This window comes from Paramisgurnus dabryanus, chromosome 23 (assembly GCF_030506205.2).
Source record: "Paramisgurnus dabryanus chromosome 23, PD_genome_1.1, whole genome shotgun sequence".
Taxonomy (NCBI): domain Eukaryota; kingdom Metazoa; phylum Chordata; class Actinopteri; order Cypriniformes; family Cobitidae; genus Paramisgurnus; species Paramisgurnus dabryanus.
Genome location: NC_133359.1, coordinates 17,353,453 through 17,379,585, shown reverse-complemented (window position 1 = coordinate 17,379,585; position 26,133 = coordinate 17,353,453). Strand labels below are relative to the sequence as shown.

General features: G+C 37.2%; 1 protein-coding gene across 1 annotated transcript; it reads left to right on the top strand.

The window, feature by feature from the left end:
- Nucleotides 1-1,312: 1,312 nt before the first annotated feature.
- LOC135787728 (aminopeptidase Ey-like) lies at nt 1,313-25,612 on the top strand. The gene is made up of 40 exons (XM_073813401.1): nt 1,313-1,936; nt 2,271-2,413; nt 2,538-2,674; nt 2,761-2,887; nt 3,025-3,179; nt 4,114-4,227; nt 4,318-4,461; nt 5,079-5,144; nt 5,246-5,311; nt 5,450-5,622; nt 5,850-5,926; nt 6,039-6,172; nt 6,280-6,335; nt 6,420-6,567; nt 6,653-6,741; nt 6,829-6,939; nt 7,735-7,902; nt 7,986-8,126; nt 8,210-8,291; nt 10,434-10,574; nt 12,471-13,024; nt 14,328-14,470; nt 16,634-16,767; nt 16,947-17,073; nt 18,934-19,088; nt 19,354-19,467; nt 20,188-20,331; nt 20,439-20,504; nt 20,587-20,652; nt 21,858-22,033; nt 22,122-22,198; nt 22,285-22,418; nt 23,167-23,222; nt 23,315-23,462; nt 23,978-24,069; nt 24,177-24,287; nt 24,433-24,600; nt 24,695-24,835; nt 25,210-25,291; nt 25,460-25,612. The coding sequence occupies exons 1-40, from the start codon at nt 1,335-1,337 to the stop codon at nt 25,610-25,612; spliced, it is 5,715 nt and encodes a 1,904-aa protein (XP_073669502.1). The 5' UTR covers nt 1,313-1,334.
- Nucleotides 25,613-26,133: the final 521 nt, after the last annotated feature.

Genomic DNA, 26,133 nt, shown 5'->3' with positions numbered 1-26,133 from the left:
AATTCAAAAAGAGTAAAAGAGCAAATGCAATGTTACTGTATTTTCTTCTTGTTTTGTCTCTCTTCAAATAAATTCAAAGCCCAAATCTTTATATTGCATCTTTTTATTTGACAATTTTTGGAATCATCTGTCGGTTTTACAGGAAAATATGTTTTTACAAGTACACTTGCTACTGATTCTGTCCTTTGCCCCTAGTATACACGGTAAGTTAACTAAACCAATGGTAAACTTGGAACTCTTTCACTTATATTAAAAATTATACTTATGTATATGACATGTGACATTTAGTTATTCTTTAACAGTTATGTTGGCAATTAGGTAACAGTTACACAATGTGTTGTATATTTGCTTTTTGAACATTGTGGTCAGCAAATCCAATTGCTCTGGAATCAGTTTACAACAGCTTTCTCAGTATGACTTGTCATTACAGTAAGAGGATGCGTTATGCAAAAATTATGAAACAACTTTCGCAATATATTTTTGGAGAATAATTCCCACAAGAACTAAAATCTACAATCACATTACTGATGGATTGCTGAGCATTGGGCAAAATTATTATTAAACAGATTGTAATCAATAATTCATATCAACTCAAGTTGTTACATTAGTTTAAAGGGATAGTTCACCCAAAAATTAAACTTTTCTCTAATCATTTATTCTCAAGATGTTACAAACCTGTATAAATTTCTTTGTTCTGCTGAACACAAAATAACATTTTTTGACCAAACTGTTTTGGGGCACCATTGACTTCCATAGTATTCTATCCTAGAACTCAATGGTGGTCCAAAACAACTTCATTATAAAAACATGCCAGTTCAATAAATGAGTAAACAATGACAAAATAAAAAAAAAATTGTTAAACTATTTCCAAGTTTAACAATTGTAACTTGTTTTTATACAGTAACTTACAGCAATTCATCACTAAACTGTTAAAAGTGAAGTGTTGGATCAATTTTAAAGATTACTTAAACTTTTTCAACATAAATTTTTCAACTAAAGTGAATATATATGTATATATATTTTTAGGTGTACCAATTGAAGTATTTTTTTCATTGATTTAACTTTTCACTTTTTACAGTGTATTCAAAATTAGACTTGCAGAGCCGTATGATTAAACTTTTATTATCAAAAGTTTGTACAGTGCGGTTTCAATGAGGTCTTATCACATTTTGTTAACTTTTTATATCTCACTGACCGTCTGAGCACCAGAGCAGCTCTTTGTTAATAGATGACTCATAAATTTTTGTGGGAGGGGAATCATTCATAACCTCAAATAAAGCGTTCTTCAGATGTCAGTTCACTCCTCGCATCCTGTCATACAGTAACTTTCAAGCATGGCAAAGGGTTTCTTCATCAGCAAAACCATAGGGATAGTGGGAATTGTGATAGGAGCTGGAGCCGTCGCCACGATCATCGCCCTATCGGTGGTCTACTCCCAAGAGAAGGCCAAGAACAACGATGTAAAACCCACATCTGAAGTGACCACCACCAAACCCCCAACAGGTCCAGCTCCGACGACGCCGCAATCCAACGAACCTTGGGACCAGTGGCGGCTTCCTAAAACGCTGGTTCCGGAATCGTACAATGTCGTCCTGTGGCCAAGACTGAAGACGGACCCTACAACCGGCCTGTACATCTTTACTGGAACCTCCAGCGTCATCTTCAAATGTGTGGAGGAGACAGACCTCATTCTCATTCATTCCAATAAGTTAAACATGACCAAAGATGCCACCTTAACTTCACCCGGGGGCAAACCAGTTCCTCGTATTAAATCCATCTGGATGCAGACGAAAACGCAGTATATGGTGATTCACCTGGAAGATAAATTAACCGCCGGGGAAAGCTATGAGCTCCATACAGAGTTCGTAGGGGAGCTTGCGGATGACTTGGGTGGCTTCTACCGAAGTGTATATATTGATTCTAATGGAGTAGAAAAGTAAGATTTTGATGTATACCGTTAATGTTTTTAAAATAAATATGCTATATAAGGATCAGATGCCCTAAAGAACCATTCTGTCAAAGGTTCTTAAAAAAACTTTAAATAGTTAAAAAAATGTTTTTCACTACAAATAACTGTTTGTACAACCGAAAAGTTTTTTTTTTTTGATATTACATTCAAAATGGTTTTTCTATGGCATCATGTAGCACCTTTATTTTTAAGAGTGTACATCTTAAATCTATTTTCCACTTGTGTGGTGCATTTTGGGTATTTTGTCAGTTCCTACTTTTTTGGAAGACTAACTTATTTTTAATTTCTTGTTGGTGTTCAGAATAGTGGCTACGACGCAGATGCAGGCGACTGATGCCAGGAAAGCTTTTCCATGCTTTGATGAACCTGCAATGAAAGCGGTTTTCAACATCACTGTTCTTCATGATCGTGGAACCACAGCCCTCTCCAACGGCATGGACATAGGTACATAAAACATATTCAACTAAAATATATACAATTTTACCATTTCTGAGGATTCAAATATTTTTTGACAGTGTTATAATAAACAATTTTCATTAGTCATTTAATCTTGATTACTTTATTTTAGAGACAACTGAAGTTACGGTGGACGGCGTTGCGCTAACCAAAACAGTGTTTGCACCCACCGAAAAAATGTCGACGTATTTGTTGGCATTTATCGTCAGTGAATTCGAAAAAATTGAACAAAAAGATGGAAATCCTTTGGTATGTATCTCTTCATAAACAATCAATACATTTACCAATAAAACCAATTGGTCAAAGCTGACGCTGCATGTTGTTTTACCACACAGATTCGAATTTATGCCCGTCCAGAAGCCATAAACTCAAAGCAAGGGGAGTATGCTCTTAATGTGACTGGACCGATTCTTAAATTCTTTGAAGAATATTATAGTTCACCCTATCCGTTACCCAAATCAGGTGAGAGACTGACCTTTTGACTATATAGCTAAATAAAATTGTATGACCTTCCCAATTTTCAACTTTTTAAACACAAAAATTTCAGATCGAAAACTATTTTACAATTATTTACTGTAATTCCTTCCACTGTTGAACAGATCAGATCGCCCTGCCTGACTTCAATGCCGGTGCAATGGAAAACTGGGGTTTAATCACATATAGAGAAACGGCACTGTTGTATGATAAAGATATATCTTCGAATGGAAACAAAGAGAGAGTCGCCACTATTATTGGCCATGAACTTGCTCACCAGGTATAATCGTGTGTCTCTTACTAGCAGTGTTGGGGAAAGTTACTTTAAAAGTAATGCATTACAATATTACACTGTAAAAAAAAATCCGTAGAAATTGCAGCTGGGTTGCCGGTAATTTATCGTAGATTTCATTTTATGTTATTTACTGGCAACATTTTGTTCAAAGTTAAATGAACATTTAACATTTACGATTCTTTGTCTTTACAGAGTAAAACTAAAAAAACAGCATCAAGCAATACATTCTGGAAAACAAAATCTGAAGCATAAAACAGAAAAGGTTGATGATGATTTCTGGTTCCCAGAATGCTTTGCATGAGGCTGTTATTGTATAGTTTTATTCTGTAAAGATAAAGACTTGTTAATATTTCAAATTTATTTAACTTTGAACAAACTCTTGCCAGTAAATAACATAAATTTAAATCTACGGTAAATTCTGGCAACCCAGCTGCAACAACATTGTAATTTCTACGGAATTTTTTTACAGTGTAAGTTACTCCTCCAAAAAGTAACTAATTGCGTTACTTAGTTACTTTTCATGGAAAATAATACTTACGTTGCTTTTGCGTTACTTTTGCGTTACTTTTTCTTAATTGGCTGAGCCCTTGCAGGTGTTTTTTATGAAGTTCTGCATTCAGAAATACCATATTTCCATCACAAAAATGTCAAGCTACGTTTAGTTTAATTCAGTACATTTTTTTTAATCAAATTAATTAAACTGAAAAGTAACTTGCATTTCTTTTTTAAAAAAGTAACTCAAATATTAATGTGTACATTTAAAAGTAATGCGTTACTTTACTAGTTACTTTAGAAAAGTAATATTATTACGTAATGTACGTTCCTTGTAATGCGTTACACCCAACACTGCTTACTAGTTTTAAACTCTTAAGTCGCAGTGGTCTTAAGTTGTAACACTTCTCTCTCTGTTTATTATTAGTGGTTTGGAAACCTTGTGACTCTAAACTGGTGGAATGACCTTTGGCTCAATGAAGGTTTTGCGTCCTACGTCGAATATCTTGGGGCCGATAAAGCTGAGCCAACATGGAATATTGTGAGTGTTCGCATAGTGCATAATTTATTTACAATTTTGCAGATCGTCACAAAGCCATTTACATTTTTCTCATGATTGTCTATCTCACAGAAAGATCTGATAGTTCTCAATGATGTGCACCGAGTTTTTGCCATAGACGCATTGGCCTCATCTCACCCCTTGTCCTCCAAAGAAGAAGATGTCCAGAGACCTGAACAAATTAGTGAAGTCTTTGATACAATCTCCTACAGTAAGGTACAGTGTAAGCACTGTTTGTTGTAACACAGTCTCACCCCATTTCGTCAATATTTAACGACACTTGACCATTCGTCATATGTTGACGTGAAGGGTATACCTTTCGCGTCATTTTTTGACGAACTGGGGACTTCAATACTATTACGTCCGTTGCATTCTCTTTCCTATTTTATTACCATTTGCGCGTCGGTTTAGGGTTAGATTACGCAAAATTAAACAGTGTTCGCGAAATTAAACAGTGTACGCGAAATTAAACAGTGTACGCGAAATTAAACAGTTGTCACCTGGCGTTGGGGTTAGAAACAGTTGTCACCTGGCGTTGGGGTTAGAGTTAGGTTTGGGTAGGGATGTCATTATGTAAATCTAACCCTAAACCGACGCGCAAATGGTAATAAAATAGGAAAGAGAATGCAACGGACGTAATAGTATTGAAGTCCCCAGTTCGTCAAAAAATGACGCGAAAGGTATACCCTTCACGTCAACATATGACGAATGGTCAAGTGTCGTCAAATATTGACGAAATGGGGTGAGACTGGGTATGATGATAGTAATGTCTTTATTTTTTTATTTAATAAGATCTGTGATTATAAACTAGCTTAAAACATCCTCTCCTCTAGGGGGCATCGGTTCTTAGAATGCTGTCAGATTTCCTCACTGAGGCAGTGTTTACTGAAGGAGTCAAAGTAAGTTTTACACTACAAATAGTAAAGTCAAAATTGTAAATGCTTTCAGAATGAAGGCTAAAGCATTTTATTGTATTTTTATGTGTATTGTGTTTCCTTAGACTTATCTGGATCATTTCAAATTCAGCAACACAGTGTACACTGACCTCTGGGACCATCTTCAACGGGTAACATTTAACTATTAAAGATGTTATGTATCATTATCTCAGTGTTATATCCAGAAACAAGTAAATAATTTGTATTATGCTATTCAGTTTCATCTGTTCAAATGTGACACACATGCGCTCATGCTAAACATATTATAGGCTGTGGATAAAACCGGCACCAATCTCCCCAAAACTGTGCATGAGATTATGGACCGTTGGGTTCTTCAGATGGGCTTCCCGGTGGTCACTATCAACACTCAGAATGGACAAATTTCACAAAAGCATTTTCTACTGGACCCCGACTCTGTTGTGGAAAGACAATCAGATTTCAAGTACGCTAAAATGAGAAATATGATTTCATATGCACAATGTTAGGTAAAGTGTGGATATGGGGTGGTACCCTTTAAAAAGGACCTAATATACCATTAGGTATTTGGTACCAATATATGCCAATACTTTTTGAAAGGGCACCACCCGAGTGACAGCTGGGGTACATATTTTGACATTTTTATCTGCCATTGCAATGCAGATAATTATTATTAAATGAATTGTTTTTCAGTTATGAGTGGTTTGTACCAATGCAATGGACGAAGAACAATGTAGAACAAGAGCCATACTGGCTTCTAGAGAAAACTGGTCAGTTCTGAAACATTTTAACTAATTACATTTGCCATAGTGTTGCACATTATTCCTGTTTCATTGTGAACAAATGTGTTACATTTCTTTAACCTGATTTTTTGTTATTTAGTTACAAATGATAAAATGAAAACAAATGCAGATGAGTGGATTCTGGCCAATATCAATGTGGTAGGATACTACAGGGTTAACTATGACAATGAAAACTGGAACCGTCTACTTAACGCTCTCCAGACATCCAAAGCGGTATGAAGAATAATTTAATATTTAATGGACAGTATAATAAACATTTGAATCAATATACTGTAGTTGAATTATGTATTAATACAAGCTTTTCATTTGTTTTCGATCAGAGCATTCCTGTTATAAACCGGGCACAGATAATTGATGATGCATTCAACCTGGCTAAGTAAGATTTATAAATCGCTTCTTACATATCATATAAAATTCATTGTTCTTTGCGAATGCTCAAATTCATCTCTATCTTCAACAGAGCAGGGATCATTTCCACAACATTGGCTCTAGAGACCACAAAATATCTTTTATCCGAAACAGAGTACATGCCTTGGGAAGCAGCTTTGGATAACCTGGACTACTTTTATCTAATGTTCGATCGCACCGAGGTTTACGGCCACATGCAGGTAAACTTGGATAACTATGGATTTTCGTAACATCAAAAAATGGGAATTTAAGCGGTGGCTAACATTGCATATGTCATATTGCTAGGCATACATTGGTAAACAGGTTATACCCTTGTTTGACCATTTCACGGATCTTACAAACTGGACAGATGTCGCCCAAGGACATACAGACCAGTAAGACAGATGAGTCTTCAATGTTTAAATATGTAGTTTGTTTTTACAACAGTTTATATTATATCAAATGCATTTCTGTATCTACAGATATAATCAGGTGAATGCACTCCGAGTTGCCTGCAGCACTGGGTTAAAAAAATGTACAGATTTAGTCCAAGCATTGTTCAGAGAGTGGATGAATAATCCAAATGTCAACCCGTGAGTAGTTTGGTTAAATCATATTAAGACACTCCACTTTTTTTTTGAAAATATGCTAATTTTCCAGCTCCCCTACAGTTAAACGTTTGATTTTTACCGTTTTGGAATCCATTCAGCTGATCTCCGGGATTGGCTGTACCATTTTTAGCATAGCTTAGCATAATCCATTAAATCTGATTAGACCATTAGCATCGTGCAAAAAAAGAACCAAATAGTTTTGATTTTTTTTTTATGGTAAAAATCAAATGTGTAACTCTAATGCTGCGTTTACACCAGCCACGGTAGAGGCGTCAAGCGCCAGTGATTTTAATGTTAAGTCAATGTGAAGACGCGTCGCTGGAGGTCTCACGGCACAGATGAGCCGCGAATTGAGCGTCTGCCGCGTTACGCTTTTTGTGCATTTTGAGTTGAAAAATGGTAAATTTGGCGGATTTTCGCGCCACGTTAGTCAATCAGGAGCCTGCTTGCTTGCTGCATCAGCCATCTTGCAAACAGACAACCGCATAGCACTTGCCCCTCCTACAAGAAGCGGATTTTGCGTCTGACACGCGTCAAACGCTTGCTTTTTCCGCGCGTCTACTTCGCTCTAGACGTGCAAATGCATTCAAACTGTTCAAGTGGCAAACTAGGCGCGGTAGACGCGATTTTGACGCCTCTAACGCGGTTGGTGTAAACGCAGCTTGAAAATGAGCATTTTTTTTGTGGAGTGTCCGTTTAATAATAATGATAACGTTTTATTTTGAGTATAATTTGTAATAATTTTTTATAATGTGTTGCTGTAATTTTCTGCATCAGCATTAAAGCCAACTTGAGGTCGACAGTTTACTGCAGCGCCATTGCTGCAGGCGGCGCTGCTGAGTGGGACTTTGCCTGGGAAATGTTTAAAAGTGCCACTATTGCATCAGAGGCTGATAAACTGCGGGGTGCGTTGGCATGCGCCAAACAACCCTGGTTATTGAACAGGTGAGGTCACTGAAATCTAAAGTCGGAAGATCATGTTTTTTTGAGTTAACTACATTTCATAATTTTCTTTGATTGTGTTGTAGGTACCTGGAATACACTTTAGACGCCGACAAAATTCGAAAGCAAGACGCCACTTCTACCATCATCAGCATCGCAAGCAATGTGGTCGGCCAGCCTTTGGCATGGGATTTCGTCAGGGCCAACTGGGAATACATTTTCAATCAGTAAGTGTAGGGGTAAGGATATTATTTGCTTGAATATTTTGATAGCTGTGTTTTGTAATGTACTCTTTCTTCTGCATTTTTAGATATGGAGGTGGATCTTTCTCTTTCGCCAATCTGGTCAATGGTGTCACAAAGAGGTTCTCAACAGACTATGAACTGAAACAGGTAGGTCATCTTTTCCAGGACTGCATTTGGAGGTTTAAACTCTAGTAAACTGTTTATATACCATTAGTTACCTTTTAAGACGGATCCGTGTCCGATTTGTAACATTTCGAGAGATTCAACTAATTCTAATCAACATGATCGCACAAAGTTCCGTAATATAGTCACAGAATATTTTGCTCATTTATCCATGTCATTGTCACGGATCTACGCATTTTTCTGTGTTCGTACCATGGACTTTCTTTTCCGTGTCAGTTTCACATATTGGTTACATAATAGTTTTTCCTATTTTTAAACCATTTTCGCGTGGGTTTGGGGTTAGGATGTCACTTTAACTATTGGTTTATACAATTTTTCCGGATTTTGAAACAATTGTCGCCTAAGGTTAGGGTTAGTGTTGGGTTTGGGTAAAGATGTCATTTTATGTTACAGAAAGTCGTTTAACCCCAAACCCATGCGAAAATGGTAAGAAAATAGGAAAAACAATTATACTATGATATATATGATACCACTGTCGATAGTTATAATAATAATTTTTTTTTTGTGCTTGCTTGCAATCTTGAAATTTGTTTACTGAGCTTGTCCAGCCTGATCTCACTGGAATTTGTACATATTTTACGGGTTTGCTAGTTCGTATCAATTCTTATGAAGTGAAATTAAACAATTATGAAACCCCACTCCAACCTCAACTTCATGAGCGAAATCAAATCATGAGAAAACATGAATGTGGTCGTACGAATTAATACGAATTAGCCACCTTGTAAAATACGTACGAATTGCCATGAGATTATGTTGGTTTGAAGCAATGCATTCTGGGGTTTATGCAATGTTTAGTTAAAATTTGGCTAAAAACAAATCCTTTGAATAATTAAATGCTTTTTTAAACAGCATTTGCAATACAAGCCCAATTTCAATGCCTTGGGCGTGTTCACCAAGGCATTTTCGCCTGCGGCCGGCGCAAGTTTTCAATTGTTTCAGTGGCGGCCGGTGACTTCTTTTTCTGAGGGCGCACGATGCGAAGTTCGTCACAACATGTATGTAGCCCGTCATGTGTGTGGTACGTAATTTCAAAATATGTGTTCTGGGTTTTGAGAGATCGTATGTGCATCACGTGTCCTGCCAAAATAAGTGCCTGCTGCAGACGCGTCAAAGGGTTTATGATAAAAGAGACGCTCGCGTTTGCCAGATACTCGCATAATCTCATGCGTAATCAGAGTTTAATGTTAAGGGAGTGTCTTTTGTAACATGAGCGTCTCTTTTATCATAAACGGTTTTGATGCGTGTGCAGCAGGCACTTATTTTGACAAAACACGTGATGCACACATGATCTCTAAACATGCAGGACACATATTATGGAAAAGGGAACCACACACATGATACTCCGAACACTTATTTTGAATTCGCGCCCCTCGGATGAGGAGTCACGAGCCGCCACTGAATTGTTTCCAATGAAAGCGTTGCATATTACAAAAATGGCAGCAGCTTCTGGTTTGTCCACGCTGGGTGTCAGCATTTTTTCTGTGTTTTAGAGCACCCAGTATTAAAATATGTTCAACTTTGGGTGAAATGCTCAGCTCATCCATAGGCCTTTTTGACTTTGTGTGGCATAACAAGAACCGACAGGTTGATAACATCAAAATACCGCGAAATCATACAGAGGAGTCTGCTGTCGAATATTTCTCGCGGTACTGTAATGTTATCCGGATGTCGGTTCATGCGGCGCCACATGAGGTCGAACAGGCCTAATGTCACTTTTCACTGAGCCGTCCAATCACAGTGGAGGAGGGGTGGGGCAAATACCACAATAACCAACCAGCGCATCGTACAATGACTAATAAACAAAACAGAATTATTATAGCAAACAAAGCACTTAGCTGAAGAAACGCTGGAAAACACCCACTGTTGGCGTCCGCCTGGGGTTTTCAGTCGCTTGCACATGAATATTCTCTAATAGTTAACTTATAATTTACAAATATAAAATAACTTGTTTGTGTTTAACTGAAGATAAAAGTCAATGACATTTTTCATATTTTGGTACCCACCATAGTGAACCCACTAAGTTTTGAAACACAGCCATGTGATTTACAACCATTGTAAAATTCTCATATACAATTCTTAATCCACTTCTCTGTTTTAACAACACAGCTGCAGCAGTTCAAAGATGATAATGCTGACATAGGTTTTGGATCGGGCACCCTTGCCATTGAGCAGTCTATCGAGAGGACTGCGGCCAACATCAAATGGGTCAAACAGAACAAGGATGCAGTGCTTGATTGGTTCAAGAAAGCGATTTAAATTGAATGATGCACTGACTGTGGTTTGTTTGTAGTCTGAGGAGGAGAGAAACTCTGGTGTGGTGGGGTTTAGATGGTTCGAGCATTAAAAGAAATTGTTATTTATTGTTCATGATGTTCTAGATGTATATGCAGTATCAATGTAATATGTAATATTTTCCAGAGGTACTTTCTTCTTATGAAGAAGTTTCACATGATTATTTTTGTAAAAAAAGTGATTTTTATAATGAAAATAAAAAGTTTATTCTTCAATAAAATGAGAGGGTTCCAGAACTTTTGGTATTTATAATATTTGGTGTTTTGTTCAATAAAACTAATAAAGGTTTTGAAATTTTTTTCAATCTGTGTGTATGAATGAATAAAAGTAAAAAATTGTTCTAATAAAATGCAATTAAAACATTTGTTTATTGTGTTACATTGATATCCCCAACAATTTAAACTTAACTCTGATTAAGTAACAAATAACTTTGCAACTACATGTCAACAAACTTGTTTCAGACCTAAAGACTGTGTGCTTTATTTCGAAACAGGAATTACATTTGTTACAATGCTTCATTTTCTTCTTGGTTCAGTTCGCTTATACATGGCAAAGTTTTAAAATGGACCAAAACTTTGAGTTTTTTCTTTTTATGCGTTTTGGACAGTTCATCTGAACCATGTTTGTCCAAACATAATTGCAAAACATGTTGCCACTTGTACACCATTACCCATCATATTTGCCTGGTTTGTTGGTCTGTGGGTTAGATTGCTTTCTTACCTCAAACCCCTTCAGAGTTTGTGTGCAATCGGGCTGAGCCCACCTTTTGAGGTGATGTCAGACCGATTGTTTTGGTGCGGATCCAAGCATGATTGCCATGTTCACATATGCCTAAACAAACCGAACCAAAAGAGAAAACGCATCAGGTTCTGAAACAAACACTTACTTAGGCCCTATCCCAAATGGCAGACTCCGGACTTGTGGACTTCCTCAGAGTCCACACTTTGATGACATAATTTAGTGCAGACCTTAGGGACCCTTGACGAAAGTCCACGAGGGTGCACCCGAGTCGTATTTTGGGACGGACTCGAGCGTCATGCCGGAAATAAGAAGTGAAGAACTCCTCCCATCTGATTGCTCTTTTGCAAGGACTCATGGGTTGGTAAAGTGCGTGAATCCTGTAGCAGGTTCACCCATTAAGGATGCAAAGGGGGTGCTGATGAGCACACTTCAGAGTGTAAAAATGACAGATGGGACACCCTACGGACTTGTAGACTAAGCGAGCACGTGCAAATTAAGGCCACAAGATCGAAAGTCCACATGAAGTGCGCCATTTGGGACAGGACCTTAGTAGACTGTTAGGCGTAGGGAAGGGACTGGGGTTAAATTATGTAGTTGCAAACTATCTCATATTCAGTTGAAAGACTGTTGAGGGGTAATCACAATAAAGTGTCAGTAAATATTAATCAGACAGTCTACTAATACTCTGACTGGTAGGTGGCAAGAAGTTGCAAAGTTACTTATTGTTAGTAAAATGTCTACAGTGGACTTTCAAAATAAAGTGTTACCTAACAACCAATCTGCAATAACAGCATGCAGTAAAAACATTTTGCCCATAAATAATTCAACCTTTAAAACTCCACATTAATCTGAACGGCCTTGCCGTGTTTGTTCTTCGCACAAAAACACGAACTTCCCACGATTCTCAGCAGCACATTCTGGTTAAGAGTAATGGCTGCGTAAACATGTCAGGAGAGATACATGCTATAATAATATATTATCTCAGGGCACTTTATTACCAAATTCTTTCACTGGCTTGTCTACATGTTAATAGATAAGCCATTATGACCTTTGGGAGGAGAGAAAGACTTAAATGAAATACTCTTCACAATTTGGTCCGATCTTTGCTGACCTGTGGTGAATGTTTTAGGCAACATGAAGAGAATCCGTGTCACCCCGATGTGCACTGGGTGCACTCTTCTCGGGGTTGCATCGGTTGCCACCATAGTTGGGTTGTGGACAGTTCAGCTTCTTCGTTCTCCAGAATCTCCTGTTGAACCGTGGGACAGCTACCGTCTGCCAGACACACTGGTACCAGACTACTACAACATCACTTTATGGCCCAGAGTCCAGCCGAACACAGATGGCCTCTTTGTCTTCACCGGAAATTCTAGCGTTGTCTTTAAATGTGCGGGAGAGACGGATCTCATCCTTATTCATACCAATAAACTAAACCTGACCTCAGTGGATGGACATCTGGCTAAACTCTCTACACTCGGTACCACAGCGGTGCCCTCGATAAAGAAGACCTGGCTGCAGAAGACAATGCAATATCTTGTCATTCAACTGAACGGCAAACTGAACGCAGGAGAGTTTTATGTGCTTTACACAGAGTTTGTGGGTGAACTTGCAGATGACCTGGCGGGCTTCTACAGGAGTGAGTATTATGAAAATGGAGAGCTAAAGTAAGTCCTACTCTCATTTTTAAAAAGTCAACATATATCATAGCAATAAAAGCACTGAAAAGCTCAAAGTTTAAAGTTTTAACTCTCAGGTGACATATGGGGAATAAAGCTATCAAGTATTAAGGCCACTTGGCTGGTCATGTGTTTGTTTGATGAGACTCTCAATAGCTTCATGTCAGTGTAACCTTCGTACCATGAAATAAAAGAGGAAGATTACTTACTGGCAGTGTCTGTGTACACAATGGAATACATTATATATATGTACTTTGACACGCTTAACTTTTTATTGATGGGAAATAGATGCTGTCTGTGTACCAAATCGGCATATTAATAATCCATAGACTATTTTTAGTCCAAATCTGATTTTTTATATCCAGAAAAATGCGATTATGCGATCGCATGATTTAACGCAAAATCAGCCAAAGTCCACATATTTATACGGGGGACGCATTTTTTCAAATACGCCGCACTTTCGCAGCATGAATTGCAGATTTCCCTGCGCAAAATATGCGCCGCTTGCAATCCCTACATTTTCGTAGCAAAAATCACATATAACTTAGCAGAAAGTTGAAAAATGTTGCATTTACCTCACACAAGTGCAGCCATGCCGCCTGTTGCCATGGGAACGTTATGAAGTGACGTGATTATGTGACATGCACATCATTGAAAAGCTGCAAAAGCTGAAAACAGTTTTTGCAAGTTAAAATTTCATCGCACAAAATTGCATAAATATCCCAAAAATTCTATGGCATTTTTTAAGAAAACGTGCAGCAAGATCGTGATCAAAAAAACTCTGCATTTTTCTGGAAGGACTAGGCGGTCTTTACTGGCGCATCGACAACAATACAACCTTGCTTTTTCAATGACTTGTGGCGTGAGAACGTGAAATAAGAAAAAAACTATGCTAAATCAGAACTAAAATGGACTTCCTGAAATTTGAATAGGATTTCAAACCGCATATGAATGCATTTGTAAAAATCAGATTTTATTAGATTTCTTTGCTTTTCATACTTGCTAAATATGATCAGATATGCACAAAACTTGTATTTAGGCTGACAGTGTGAACATAACCTTATGTTACAGCATACCATTCTACTACCAAATCTTACATTCTTAAAAATAAAAGTTTAAAAGGTTTTTTTTGCAGTGAGTGATGCCATTGTAAAGCCATTTTTGGTTCTCCTCATAACCTTTTAGTCAATGGTTCTTCTTTTACCTTTCTACAGTCCTTACTATACAGCCCAACAAAGAAACTTTAAGGAATCTTATTTTTTAAGAATGCTGTGTACATAACTTTCTGCAGGATTGTAGCCACCAGTCAGATGCACCCCACACATGCCCGCAAAACCTTCCCATGTTTCGACGAACCTGCAATGAGAGCTGTTTTCCACATCACTCTCATCCATAAAAGAGAAACGGTGGCTCTGTCCAATGGCATGGAAATCGGTCAGTTCTACTAGAGATCTTGTCATAAGATATACTATAAAAAATGCTGGGTTGTTTTAACTTATGGTAGATAAAGTTTGTAAGTTAATTTAAACCCAACACTTGGGTTTGTCATATTTTATCCAACCAGTATTTTTACTTTTAAGTACTTTCATCTAACATTGTAACATCTATACCAGAGGTTTTCAAAATTGTTTAGTCAGCTGAACCTCCTTAACCTAAATTTATACTTGGAGTACCCCTGACATTTTAGGTTAATATTTAGATAATTTAGCATTTGCATGTTTAACTTCAAAAACATTTACTTTTCATTTGTTTTAAAGTTTTTATCAGTAGTATTCCACCAAGGTATTAAGGGGGCGTGCACACCAAAGCTTTTACGCCCAAGGCCGGCTCACGTTTTCAGTTGTTTCCACTGAAAGCTCTGCGTTTTTCAAATAAGCCAGCAGTTAGCTTTTTTCCGCACTGAAAGCCGGAGCTCTGCGATTTTTCTGTGCTCAGCTCTGAGCATCGAGAGTTGAAAGAGATTCAACTTTGGGTGAAAAGCTCCACTCGTCAATGTCAGTTCTCACACAGATGTCCAATAACAGCGGAGGGGAGGGACAAGTATCACAGCTACCAAAGCACTCAGCTGTAGAAAGCTGGCGTTCAGCTGAAAAAACAGCTGACAATCGGCGTCCTCCAGACGTTTTTAGCTGCGTAAAAATTTTTTGGTGTGCCAAAAAGTGATTGGACGGCCGTGTGAGAACTAACATTGAACTTGCGGAGCTTTTCACCGAATCTCTTTCAACTCTCGATGCTCAGGGCTGAGCGCGGAAAAAACGCTTAGTGCCGGCTTTCAGCACAGAAAAAAACGCCAGCAGCTGGCTGTTTTAAAAAAAAATCGCTGCGCTTCTATCGGAAACAATTGAAAACATGCGCCGGCCGCGGGCGTAAAAGCTTTGCAATTACGAAAATGAACCATGGTTTTATTGTTGTAAAGTGTAATAACAATGGTTTTTTGGTGTATTGATTACTATCAGCAAAACCATGGTTTAACCACACTAACCCTGTTTTTTTGGTTTTAACTGTAGTAAAACCATGGTTAATTTTGCGTAAGGGTGCTGTGCACGCCCCCTGAGTGTTATGGGACCTTCATTTAATTATTTTCTTTCATTGGTACATACAGTGGTGGCCAGTGACTTATTTTTTGATGGCGCGTGATGTGAAGCTTGTCAAAACATGTATTTAGCCCATCATGCGTGGCTCGTCATCATGTCAAAATATATGTTCGGCGCGTCACGTAAATTTATGTGCATCGAGCGTAATGTCAAAATACGTGTCTGCTGCAGACGCTTCAAAGGGGTTTATGATAAAAGAGACGCTCGCGTTGGCCGGATACTTGTTTAATCACATGTGTAATCAGAGTAAATTTTGAGTATTTTGTGAACGTAAGCGTCTCTTTTATCATAAACCCTTTCGACGCGTGTGCAGCAGGCACATATTTTGACATGACGCATGATGCACATAGATTCGCATGATGCACCTAACACATATTTTGACATGACGAGCAACACACATGACACTCCAATAACATATTTTGAATGTGCGCCCCTTGGAAGAGAAGTCAACAGCCACCACTGTACATAAACTTATCTGTCCAGAGATTAAAGGCTGGGTGCATGATCTCTGAAAGCCGATGTTGATATCTGAAATCACCTAAACAAACACGCCCCTATCCCAATAGAATCTGGACCTTCTGTTGATAGATCCGCCCCAATAAAACGCAACCCAGGCAACGATGTCGGTTAGTGGACACGCACCTTACTGCTGATTGGCTACAAGTGTGTTTTGGTTGTCGGTCCGACTCTCTTTTCCAAAGCGCTTTTCAGAAATGGTGCACTGCGCCTTTAAATAAATAAAATATATGTTTTTTGTAAGTAAGTGTTTATTTTTTATTTTATAATGATTTATTTACATTTTATGATTTAATTGTAATTAATTGTTTTAACAATTCACGAACCTCCTGCAATTACCACCAGGGGTTCACAAACCCCAGTTTGGAAAACCTTGATCTATACAATGCTAAGATGCTAAGGTAGAGTTAATTAAATAAATTAATGAATGAAAGAATTAAAATATTAAGCAAAACATTTACATTCAAAGTTGTACTTTCCTATTTAGAGAAAGTGGACACCATTATCGATGACCAAGCTGTTACAGTGACAACATTTGAACCAACAAAGAAGATGTCCTCCTATCTGTTGGCGCTGGTTGTCTGTGACTACGCACATATTACATCAGTGAACGACACTTTGGTATTGCCTGCAATTGCCTTTCATATTTAACAAATGTTTAGAGCTGTAATGACCAATAAAACTTTTAGATGCGCTTGTATAGCTTTGCACAAGATAACAATCTCAGATTTATTGACCACAGAATGCACCGAGGAAACGTTCCTCGCAGTTCATGTGACTTTATTATGTTTGCTGAACAGATACGGATATGGGCTCGTAACAAAGCCATCGTCGACGGCCACGGTGATTATGCCCTAAATAAAACTGGGCCGATTCTCAAGTTTTTTGAAAAATATTACAACGTATCATATCCACTCTCTAAATCAGGTATGTTTAAACATCTAAACCATCTCATGAAGTTCATTTTAGATAATTACACGCTGTCAGAAAAATGGCCAAAAAATGATCACCAGCTGTCACTAGGACATACAGTATCATTTGAAAAAGACTTTTTAAAGATGTCAAATAAATAGTTGTAAGAAGCACTGGGGACCCAATTATAGCACTTAAACATGGAAAAAGTCAGATTTTCATGATATGTATTTAGGTACAGATACGTATACATTTGTAATTGGTACCAATATGTACACAAAGAATTCAGCATGAAGTTAAAACAACCAACTATTTTTTGACTAAGTTTTGACTTGTGGAGGTTGACTTAATTTATACAAACAAGTTGAAATTATTTAACTTAGTTTGAAATGTTAAAGTAACATACAAATATATGTTGATTTGATATAATTTTTTTACAGTGCTAAGCTACTAATATGAACTCTTTAGATGCAAAGGTGCACTTTTTAAAAGGGTACCTACCGCCCCAGTGACAGACATTTTAGACCATTTTTTGACAGTGCAGTATGAGTATTTAAGACAACATATATAATTACCACCTAAAGGATTATTAGGAACACCTTTTCGATTTCTCATTAATGCAATTTTCTAATCAACCAACCACATGGCAGTTGCTTCAATGCATTTATGATTGTGGTCCTGGTCAAGACAATCTCCTGAACTCCAAACTGAATGACAGAATGGGAAAGAAAGGGAATTTAAGCAATTTTGAGTGTGGCATGGTTGTTGGTACCAGACGTGCCGGTCTGAGTATTTTAGAATCTGCTCAGTTACTGGGATTTTCACGCATAACCATTTCTAGGGTTTACAAGAATGATGTGAAAAGGGAAAAACATCCAGTATGCGGCAGTCCTGTGGGTGAAAATGCCTTGTTGATGCTAGAGGTCAGAGGAGAATGGGCCGACTGATTCAAGCTGATAGAAGAGCAACTTTGACTGAAATAACCACTCGTTACAACCGAGGTATGCAGCAAAGCATTTGTGAAGCCACAACACGCACAACCTTGAGGCAGATGGGCTACAACAGCAGAAGACCCCACCGGGTACCACTCATTTCCACTACAAATAGGAAAAAGAGGCTACAATTTGCACAAGCTCACCAAAATTGGACAGTTGAAGACTGGAAAAATGTTGCCTGGTATGATGAGTCTCATTTTCTGTTGAGACATTCAGATGATAGAGTCAGAATTTGGCGTAAACAGAATGAGAACATGGATCCATCATGCTTTGTTACCACTGTGCAGGCTGCTGGTGGTGGTGTAATGGTGTGGGGGATGTTTTCTTGGAACACTTTAGTCCCTTTAGTGCCAATTGGGTATCGTTTAAATGCCACGGCCTACCTGAGCATTGTTTCTGTCCATCTCTTTATGCCCACCATGTACCCATTCTCTGATGGTTACTTCCAGCAGGATAATGCACCAGGTCACAAAGATCGAATCATTTTAAATTGGTTTCTTGCCCTGGATGTACATCCCACAAATCTCCATAAACTGCAAGATGCTATCCTATCAATATGGCCCAACATTTCTAAAGAATGCTTTCAGAACCTTGTTTAATCAATGCCACATAGAATGAAGGCAGTTCTGAAGGTGAAAGGGGGTCAAACACAAGTATTAGTGTTCCTAATAATCCTTTAGGTGAGTATATGTTGAGGTTCAAGTTAATAGGATAAAATTAAATAAATCCAATATAAACATAATCAACTTCAATTAAACCTGCTGAAGAATTGTCAAGCAGAGATCCAAATTAGTCAGTTTCCATTGGTATATAACCAAACATTTACATACACCAACACCTTAAGCACACATTTGTTTGATTTACGATGTTGTCTTTAAAGACCAGATTGCTTTGCCTGATTTCTATTTTGGGGCAATGGAGAACTGGGGTCTGGTGACCTACAGGGAGACAAACCTTCTGTATGATCCAGTCATATCCTCAAATGCAAACAAGGAGAGAACAGCCACTATCATAGCCCATGAACTGGCTCACATGGTACATGCATATGAGTTGTATTTATATTATACACTGTCAGAAAAATGGTCCCTAGCTGTCACTGGGGCAGTACCCCCTTAAAAAAGGTCATATTTATACATTGGGTACCAAATCTTTGATGTACTAATATGAACTCTTTAGGTGTACTTTTTCAAAGGGTGACAGCTATGGACCATTTTTGACATTTTTTTTCTGATGGTGTGGACTTTCATTCACCTTGATACCTGTGTAACCGTGTAATATTATGGCTTATGGTTATGGTCAGTGGTTTGGGAACCTTGTGACTCTGCGCTGGTGGAATGAAGTGTGGCTGAATGAAGGTTTTGCATCTTACGTATCATATCTTGGTGCAGACTTTGCCGAACCATCCTGGAATGTGGTGAGTGTTTATTAACATTTTGAGGAAAATTAACTTTTGTCACGGCAATTGCTGGACAATAATTTTGAATATTAAATAACTATAAATGTTTCTTGCCATCTTAAAGCTGAAAACATGTATCGTATTATTTCATTAAAATAACTTTTACAGGACAAACCCTGCTGAAACAAACAACAGAACCATAATAGAAATCGTAATGGAACGATTTAATTGTTGTAATGGGTTGTTGTATAAAAGTATTGCTTTTAATCGAAACTATATAATGGTCTCTGTGGGTTTCTTCTGGTAATGTAATTAGCTTTTATTGCTGTGATGTCACCTGACAGATGGAAAAGAATAGAAACCTATTAAATCCGACTGGAATAAGACCCAGAAAACACATGAATATACTTAAAGGAATTTTATAATGGCTTTAATGGTAAACAGCTGATGGTTCATATTGACATCTGTAATGGAAACCAATAGCAATTTTGCTTTACTTCCCTACACTATCAGAAGAAATGGTCCCTAGCTATCACTGGAGGGGTAGTTTTTCAAAAATAAAACATGTGCACCTAAACCGTTCACATTAGTATCTGTAACTAATTGGTACATATTGGGACCTTTTAAAGGGTTCTGTGCCAGTGACAGCTATAAGGATCATTTCTTTAGCTGTTTCAGCATTTGTATTTTCATTCCGGTGGCTTGGATACTTATGTGTCTCTCTTACCGTTCTCCCAGAAAGATCTGATCGTCCTCAAAGATGTACATCGTGTTTTTGCCGTGGATGCTTTGGCCTCCTCGCACCCTCTCTCCTCTAAGGAAGAAGACATTATAAAACCAGAACAGATCACTGAGCAGTTTGACGTCGTCTCCTATAGCAAGGTTTACAATGCTTGATCAATGGTGATATTTTTTATGATGGCCTTGTTTCTGTGAAGAGCAGTGATAGGGTGCAGTCATAAAGTGTTGTACTCTGTTTTTATCTGTAGGGGGCGTCCGTTCTGAGAATGCTGTCAGACTTTCTTACCGAACCTGTGTTTGTCCAAGGACTTAATGTGAGTTTTTTATTATATGATTATATTGCATCATATTTCAATGATGAGGAATAAGCTAACAAACTTTTCTATTTCCCAAAAGACATATCTTACCAAGTTTGCCTATCAAAACACAGTAGCCGAAGACCTGTGGGAACACCTACAAACTGTGAGTATATCCAGTATTGAATTTTTAAAACCTACTATTAGGTCAGGTGGTATAGTATATTGAGTTTTGGTAAAATATAGTTACTTTTTAACAGCAAGATATGAGATGAGAGCAGGGGCGTCATGCACCAATTTTTTAAGGGGGCACAGTGTGCACAGCTTACAGAAATTTGTGCATGCATACACAGATATCAAACGAAATATTATATAGCTTTCAGTCTTTTCCATGGCACTTACATTTCTAACAATCTGAAGACCCCTGCATTCATACAAAAACTTCCAAATAAAAGTTTTGACTATAACTTTCATATCAAATATATTCAATCGGAATAATTACATATTGCCATTATATTTACATCTGAAACGGCATGTTTTATTTATTTACGCTTTGTTTAATTGTGTCATTAATGCATTTTGCACAACTGCATTATCCTATAAAATTAATGTAATTTTAAATCCATAAAGTATATAAACAACGAAAATAACATAAGCTATAGCCACGTGATTGAGTTTAATGTTCAATAATGATAAAAAATATGTTTAGATAAAATTAGTAGAGGAACGGATTCAATTTTACCTCACATTTGAGCAGCATGTGTGATTCCGCGCCCCCGTGAACTCTGGCGAACTTTGGCATTGTACCAAGAAGATGAATCTAGAAATCTCTACTAATATTACTTTGAGACGGTCACATTTTAAACCATACATTTTCTACACAGAGGAGGTTAACTGCACATTACCGTACTGGGGTTTGGAAATGTTGTGAGCGTCCTTACACGTTTTAATTCCTCAGATAGCAAAATGCAGCGGCAACAAAAGAGCCCGTGAGCGCGCTCAGAAGCTGATGACGTCTGCGGCGCGGTCCACTGCAGCGCCTGCAGCCAGAATAAAGTAATAACACGATCAAAACACTATCAAAATGGCAATCTCTGAAAAGTGACAAGGATGTAGCACAGAATTAATAATATTTTCCATATTAACAGAATAAAAGACAAGTAACAGATTAATTGAGGTTGCATGCAAAATCCATTTGGCTCAAAAAACCGAGTGCCCGCAGTTTGAATGGGCATGACGCCTCTGGATGAGACAATACACCAATATACCAACACAATTAATTTATTGTCTATCACCACTCATAAAGTTTGTTAGTGCTGCTCTCTAGTGGTTAAGTGACTCACCACACTGAATGATAACTTTCTCACTTAGGCAGTTAATAAGACTGGAGTAGTTCTTCCCTCAAGTGTCAAAGGCATAATGGACCGCTGGGTATTTCAGATGGGTTTCCCAGTGGTCACGGTCAACACTTTAACTGGTCAAGTGTCTCAGGAACACTTCCTTCTGGATCCAGAATCTGTAGTGGAGAGGCCGTCATCTCCATTTAAGTAGGCCTCATCTTCTCTACCCGAGTATAAAGTGTTACAGTTTATGTCTTTTTCTATTCAGTACAATGTCGTTTGCTGATCTTTATAGTTATGAATGGATTGTGCCTATAAACTGGATGAAGTTGGGGACGGAGCACTCACGGATCTGGCTGTTGGGAAAAACTGGTACGAAGCTAAAAATTTGTTGCTAAAGTGTGTCTTTACACATTTCTTTATCATATATATATATATGTCCATCTTTCTATATGCAGCCCTTAACAGTGAAATGATGACTAATGGCAGTGAGTGGGTTCTGGTCAATCTTAACGTCACTGGATATTACAGAGTCAACTATGATACTGTAAACTGGGAGCGTCTGCTGAATCAAATGAATGAGAATCATGAGGTCTGTAAACTACACACTATAAAAAATGATTTTTTGGTTCAAGTTAAAAAAGTAAGTTATATAGTTGCCTTAAAATGTTGAGTTAATTCAACTTTATTATTAGTTAACACCAAAAATTGTGTACATAGACTGTATAAAACATGGAAGTAGTGTTTGTGATGTCAACCGTAGGTTTCTGAAGATTGTTTTTGAAACCAATAGTGGACAGAGCGGTCGGCGCCATCTTGGCAAACGCGTCACCGCTTTCACTCCTGGACAACCGAAAATGGCCAAATAGGCAGAATGTGGGCGAGCGGCCAGCAGCAGCAATCCACCTATCACTTAAGCGGCCGTGCCTTTAATTATGCAGAACTTTAAGGCTTAATATAATTGAAACGGATGAGTTACCAAAAAATTCACCCCACTCACAAGGGCAAAATTAGCTATATAGACCAAAAACACTTTTGTACCAGGCTGCTAAGATATTATTTGGGCATTTTAACATGGGGGTCAACGGAAATTGACTCCCTTTTGGAGCCATAGCAGTCCTTTGATGAAATGCAGTTTAAGTCTGTTTTTGCTTCATCAGAGAGATTGGAAGGTTGCTCCTTGGTAAAAATTTTGTGTCGATTAATATTTTTAATTTGAATTAACTCAAAATTTTAAGGCAACTATGTAGCTTACTTTTTTAAATACTTTATTACAGTGCAGAAATCACAGAGAATCACAATGGCTTTGTTTAGCTCAATTTTTTCTTTTTAATTTCCAGGTCATCCCAGTTATCAACAGGGCTCAGATAGTGGATGATGCTTTTAACCTCGCAAGGTATAAAGACATGATTTATTATTCATTTTAATCTAAATTGTAGTCTTTTAATGAGTTGCATAGATAGATAAAAAGGTTGTTATTTTTTTAAGGGCCAAGATAGTTTCTATCACTTTAGCACTAAGATCTACAAAATACTTAATTCAAGAAAGAGAATATATGCCATGGCAGTCGGCTCTCAACAACCTGGATTATTTCTACCTCATGTTTACACAGACTGCTGTCTATGAGCTTTTACAGGTCTGTTCTTCATTCTTAATTTATATATATATATATATATATATATATATAATATATATATATATATATATATATATATATATATATATATATATATATATATATATATATATATATATATATATATATATATATAAAACACATGTTTTTTATTATGTTATTTATTATAATTTATGTTATCATGTTTTTTGTGTTAAATTATACATACTGTACATATATTATACATATCATACATATAATATAACCCAGTTATATTTTGTGATTTACTGTTTTTTTTTTTTTTTACATAAAATCAGTTTACATAATGTAAAGAAAATTTCTGTAAAAATATAACAAAGTGAAGTGTAAGTAAAGTAAAATGAAAGTGACCTTGATATCTTTAATATTGTCTGAGTAAGGTCATGTCAGGTGACTGATATCAAACTTTGATCCTTCTAATCTCATAATTAGATTATAAGACTTTAGGCTTGATTTGACAGACAGGGTCACACGTGTTTGACAATTTTGTGTTGTAGAACTACCTCAGAAAGCAAGTGACGCCCCTTTTTACACATTTTAAAAATATTACTGAGGATTGGTCACATGTACCCGTAAGGCATACAGACCAGTAAGTCATGTATAACTTTATTTTTGTTCGTAATACAATAAAACTTTTCATATCTGCATAATTTACTGTCAAGTCATAAATATTTAGCACATTATTGTTTTCTGTAGGTACAACCAGGTAAACGCCATTAGAGTGGCCTGCAGTACTGGTGTGGATGGGTGTCAAAGTCTCACCTCAGGGTGGTACAAACAGTGGATGGATAAACCAGACCATAACCAGTGAGTTTTCCCCCTTTTAAAGCAGTTAGGTTTTGTAAAAAAGAGAAAATAGACAACTTTATGTTTTAAACTAATCTTAAGGCCTATAGGCTTATGGTCATGCATTACATTTCATGGATCTAATCCAAGTGTATCTGTTATGAAGGATTCATCCTAACCTGAGGTCTACAGTGTACTGCAGTGCCATTGCAGCAGGTGGCACTGAAGAGTGGGACTTTGGTTGGAAGATGTTTAAGGAGGCCACCATCGCAACCGAAGGCGATAAACTTATGACTTCTCTGGCTTGTACTAAAAATAACATGCTTTTAGAAAGGTTTGCATTCTTTATTTTAGTTAAAAGATTATTAACCAAAATAAACATCAATCCTCACATGCAATTACAAAGTAATATTTTTATTTCTATAAAGGTACCTTGGATACACACTTAATGCATCAATGATCCGTAAACAGGACGCCACTTCTGTTATTGTGTATATTGCCAACAATCCAGATGGTCAAATGTCGGCTTGGGAATTTGTTAAAAATAATTGGAAGTACATGTTCACAGAGTGAGTTTTTCTGTGACACTTTTTTTTTAAATACTGTAATGCAGGGGTTTTCCAACTGTGGGATAAGGTGGGTCGTGCAAAGTTGCTTTGCTGTTGTGGTGAATGAGACAGTTTAGTGCAATTAATGACTAGAAATAACAATGATTATGATATTATATTAAATTATTTAGAAAAATTAAATTTCATCAATAAAATGACAAAAAGTTCCTCAATTTTAAAAGAGGTAAATGTGTATTTTTCTTATACTTGCATTTAAAAATATGTTGATGGGTCCCAAGATAGATTATACCTTAAGTGAGTCGCAAAATAAAAATTTTGAGAAGCACTGCTTTAAAAACAATGATAAACAGGATGAACCTGATTTCTCTCCTTAGATACGGCGTGGGTTCATTTAACTTTGCCAGTCTTATAAGTGGCATAACCAAAACATTTTCGACTGAATCACAACTTCAGCAGGTGTGGGTTTTCAAAAATTTTCACAGTCAATACATACTGTATTCTTGTTCAGTTGTTTATATAATACAATAACATTGTACCAGTTTGGTACTTTAAGCTCATGTTAAATACAGAACGGTATGTTAACAAGTGATTTGTCTAATCCATTTCTGTTTCTCATGTGAAAAGCTTGTGAAGTTTCAGATTGATAATTCAGAGACGGGCTTTGGATCAGCGACAGCAGCTTTGGAGCAGGCCATTGAGACAACAAAAGCCAATATAAGATGGGTGTCTGAAAACCAGAGAGAAATCACAGACTGGCTTTCGGCTGAAACTGGTTAAACACAACAGATACTTTACAAACAATATTAGTTTCCAGTCTGTTCTGCTTCTGATGTGACATGAAAAGCATCATTTTTGTTTAATCAGATTTTATCTGAAAAGTCATTTGGTTAACCATAAAGGCTCTATTTTTGTATAAAGTGAGAAAATAACAGTAGTGTGTTCAAGAAATAGTTTATAATGTGTATTTTGTAATTGACATCTTGATAATATAGTAAACAGTGTGCACTGTAAAAGATTATTTGCTGCTTTAAAATTTTTGTTTAATCAACTCGGTCAACAAGCCATTTTAACTTACTATTATTTATCTTGACAAGAGATGAGTTGCTACAACTTATGAAATGAAGTGTATAAGTTATAACAACTCATTTCTAGTGATGTCAGAGTGACCGACTAAAAGGGAGAACGTCTCGGTTACGGATGTAACCCTCGTTCCCTGAAGGAAGGGAACGGAGACGTCAAAGTCCTGTCCCCACGGTTGCTGTACCATTGCTGAGACAGGCTCCTCAATGAAAAACTGA

Coding starts and splice junctions, on each gene's coding strand:
- LOC135787728 (XM_073813401.1), top strand. CDS start 1,335: ATGGCAAAGGGTTTCTTCATCAGCAAAACCATAGGGATAGTGGGAATT. Junction 6,940..7,734: donor AATAATCCAAATGTCAACCC/GTGAGTAGTTTG, acceptor TTTCTGCATCAG/CATTAAAGCCAACTTGAGGT. Junction 22,034..22,121: donor AGGCCGTCATCTCCATTTAA/GTAGGCCTCATC, acceptor TGATCTTTATAG/TTATGAATGGATTGTGCCTA.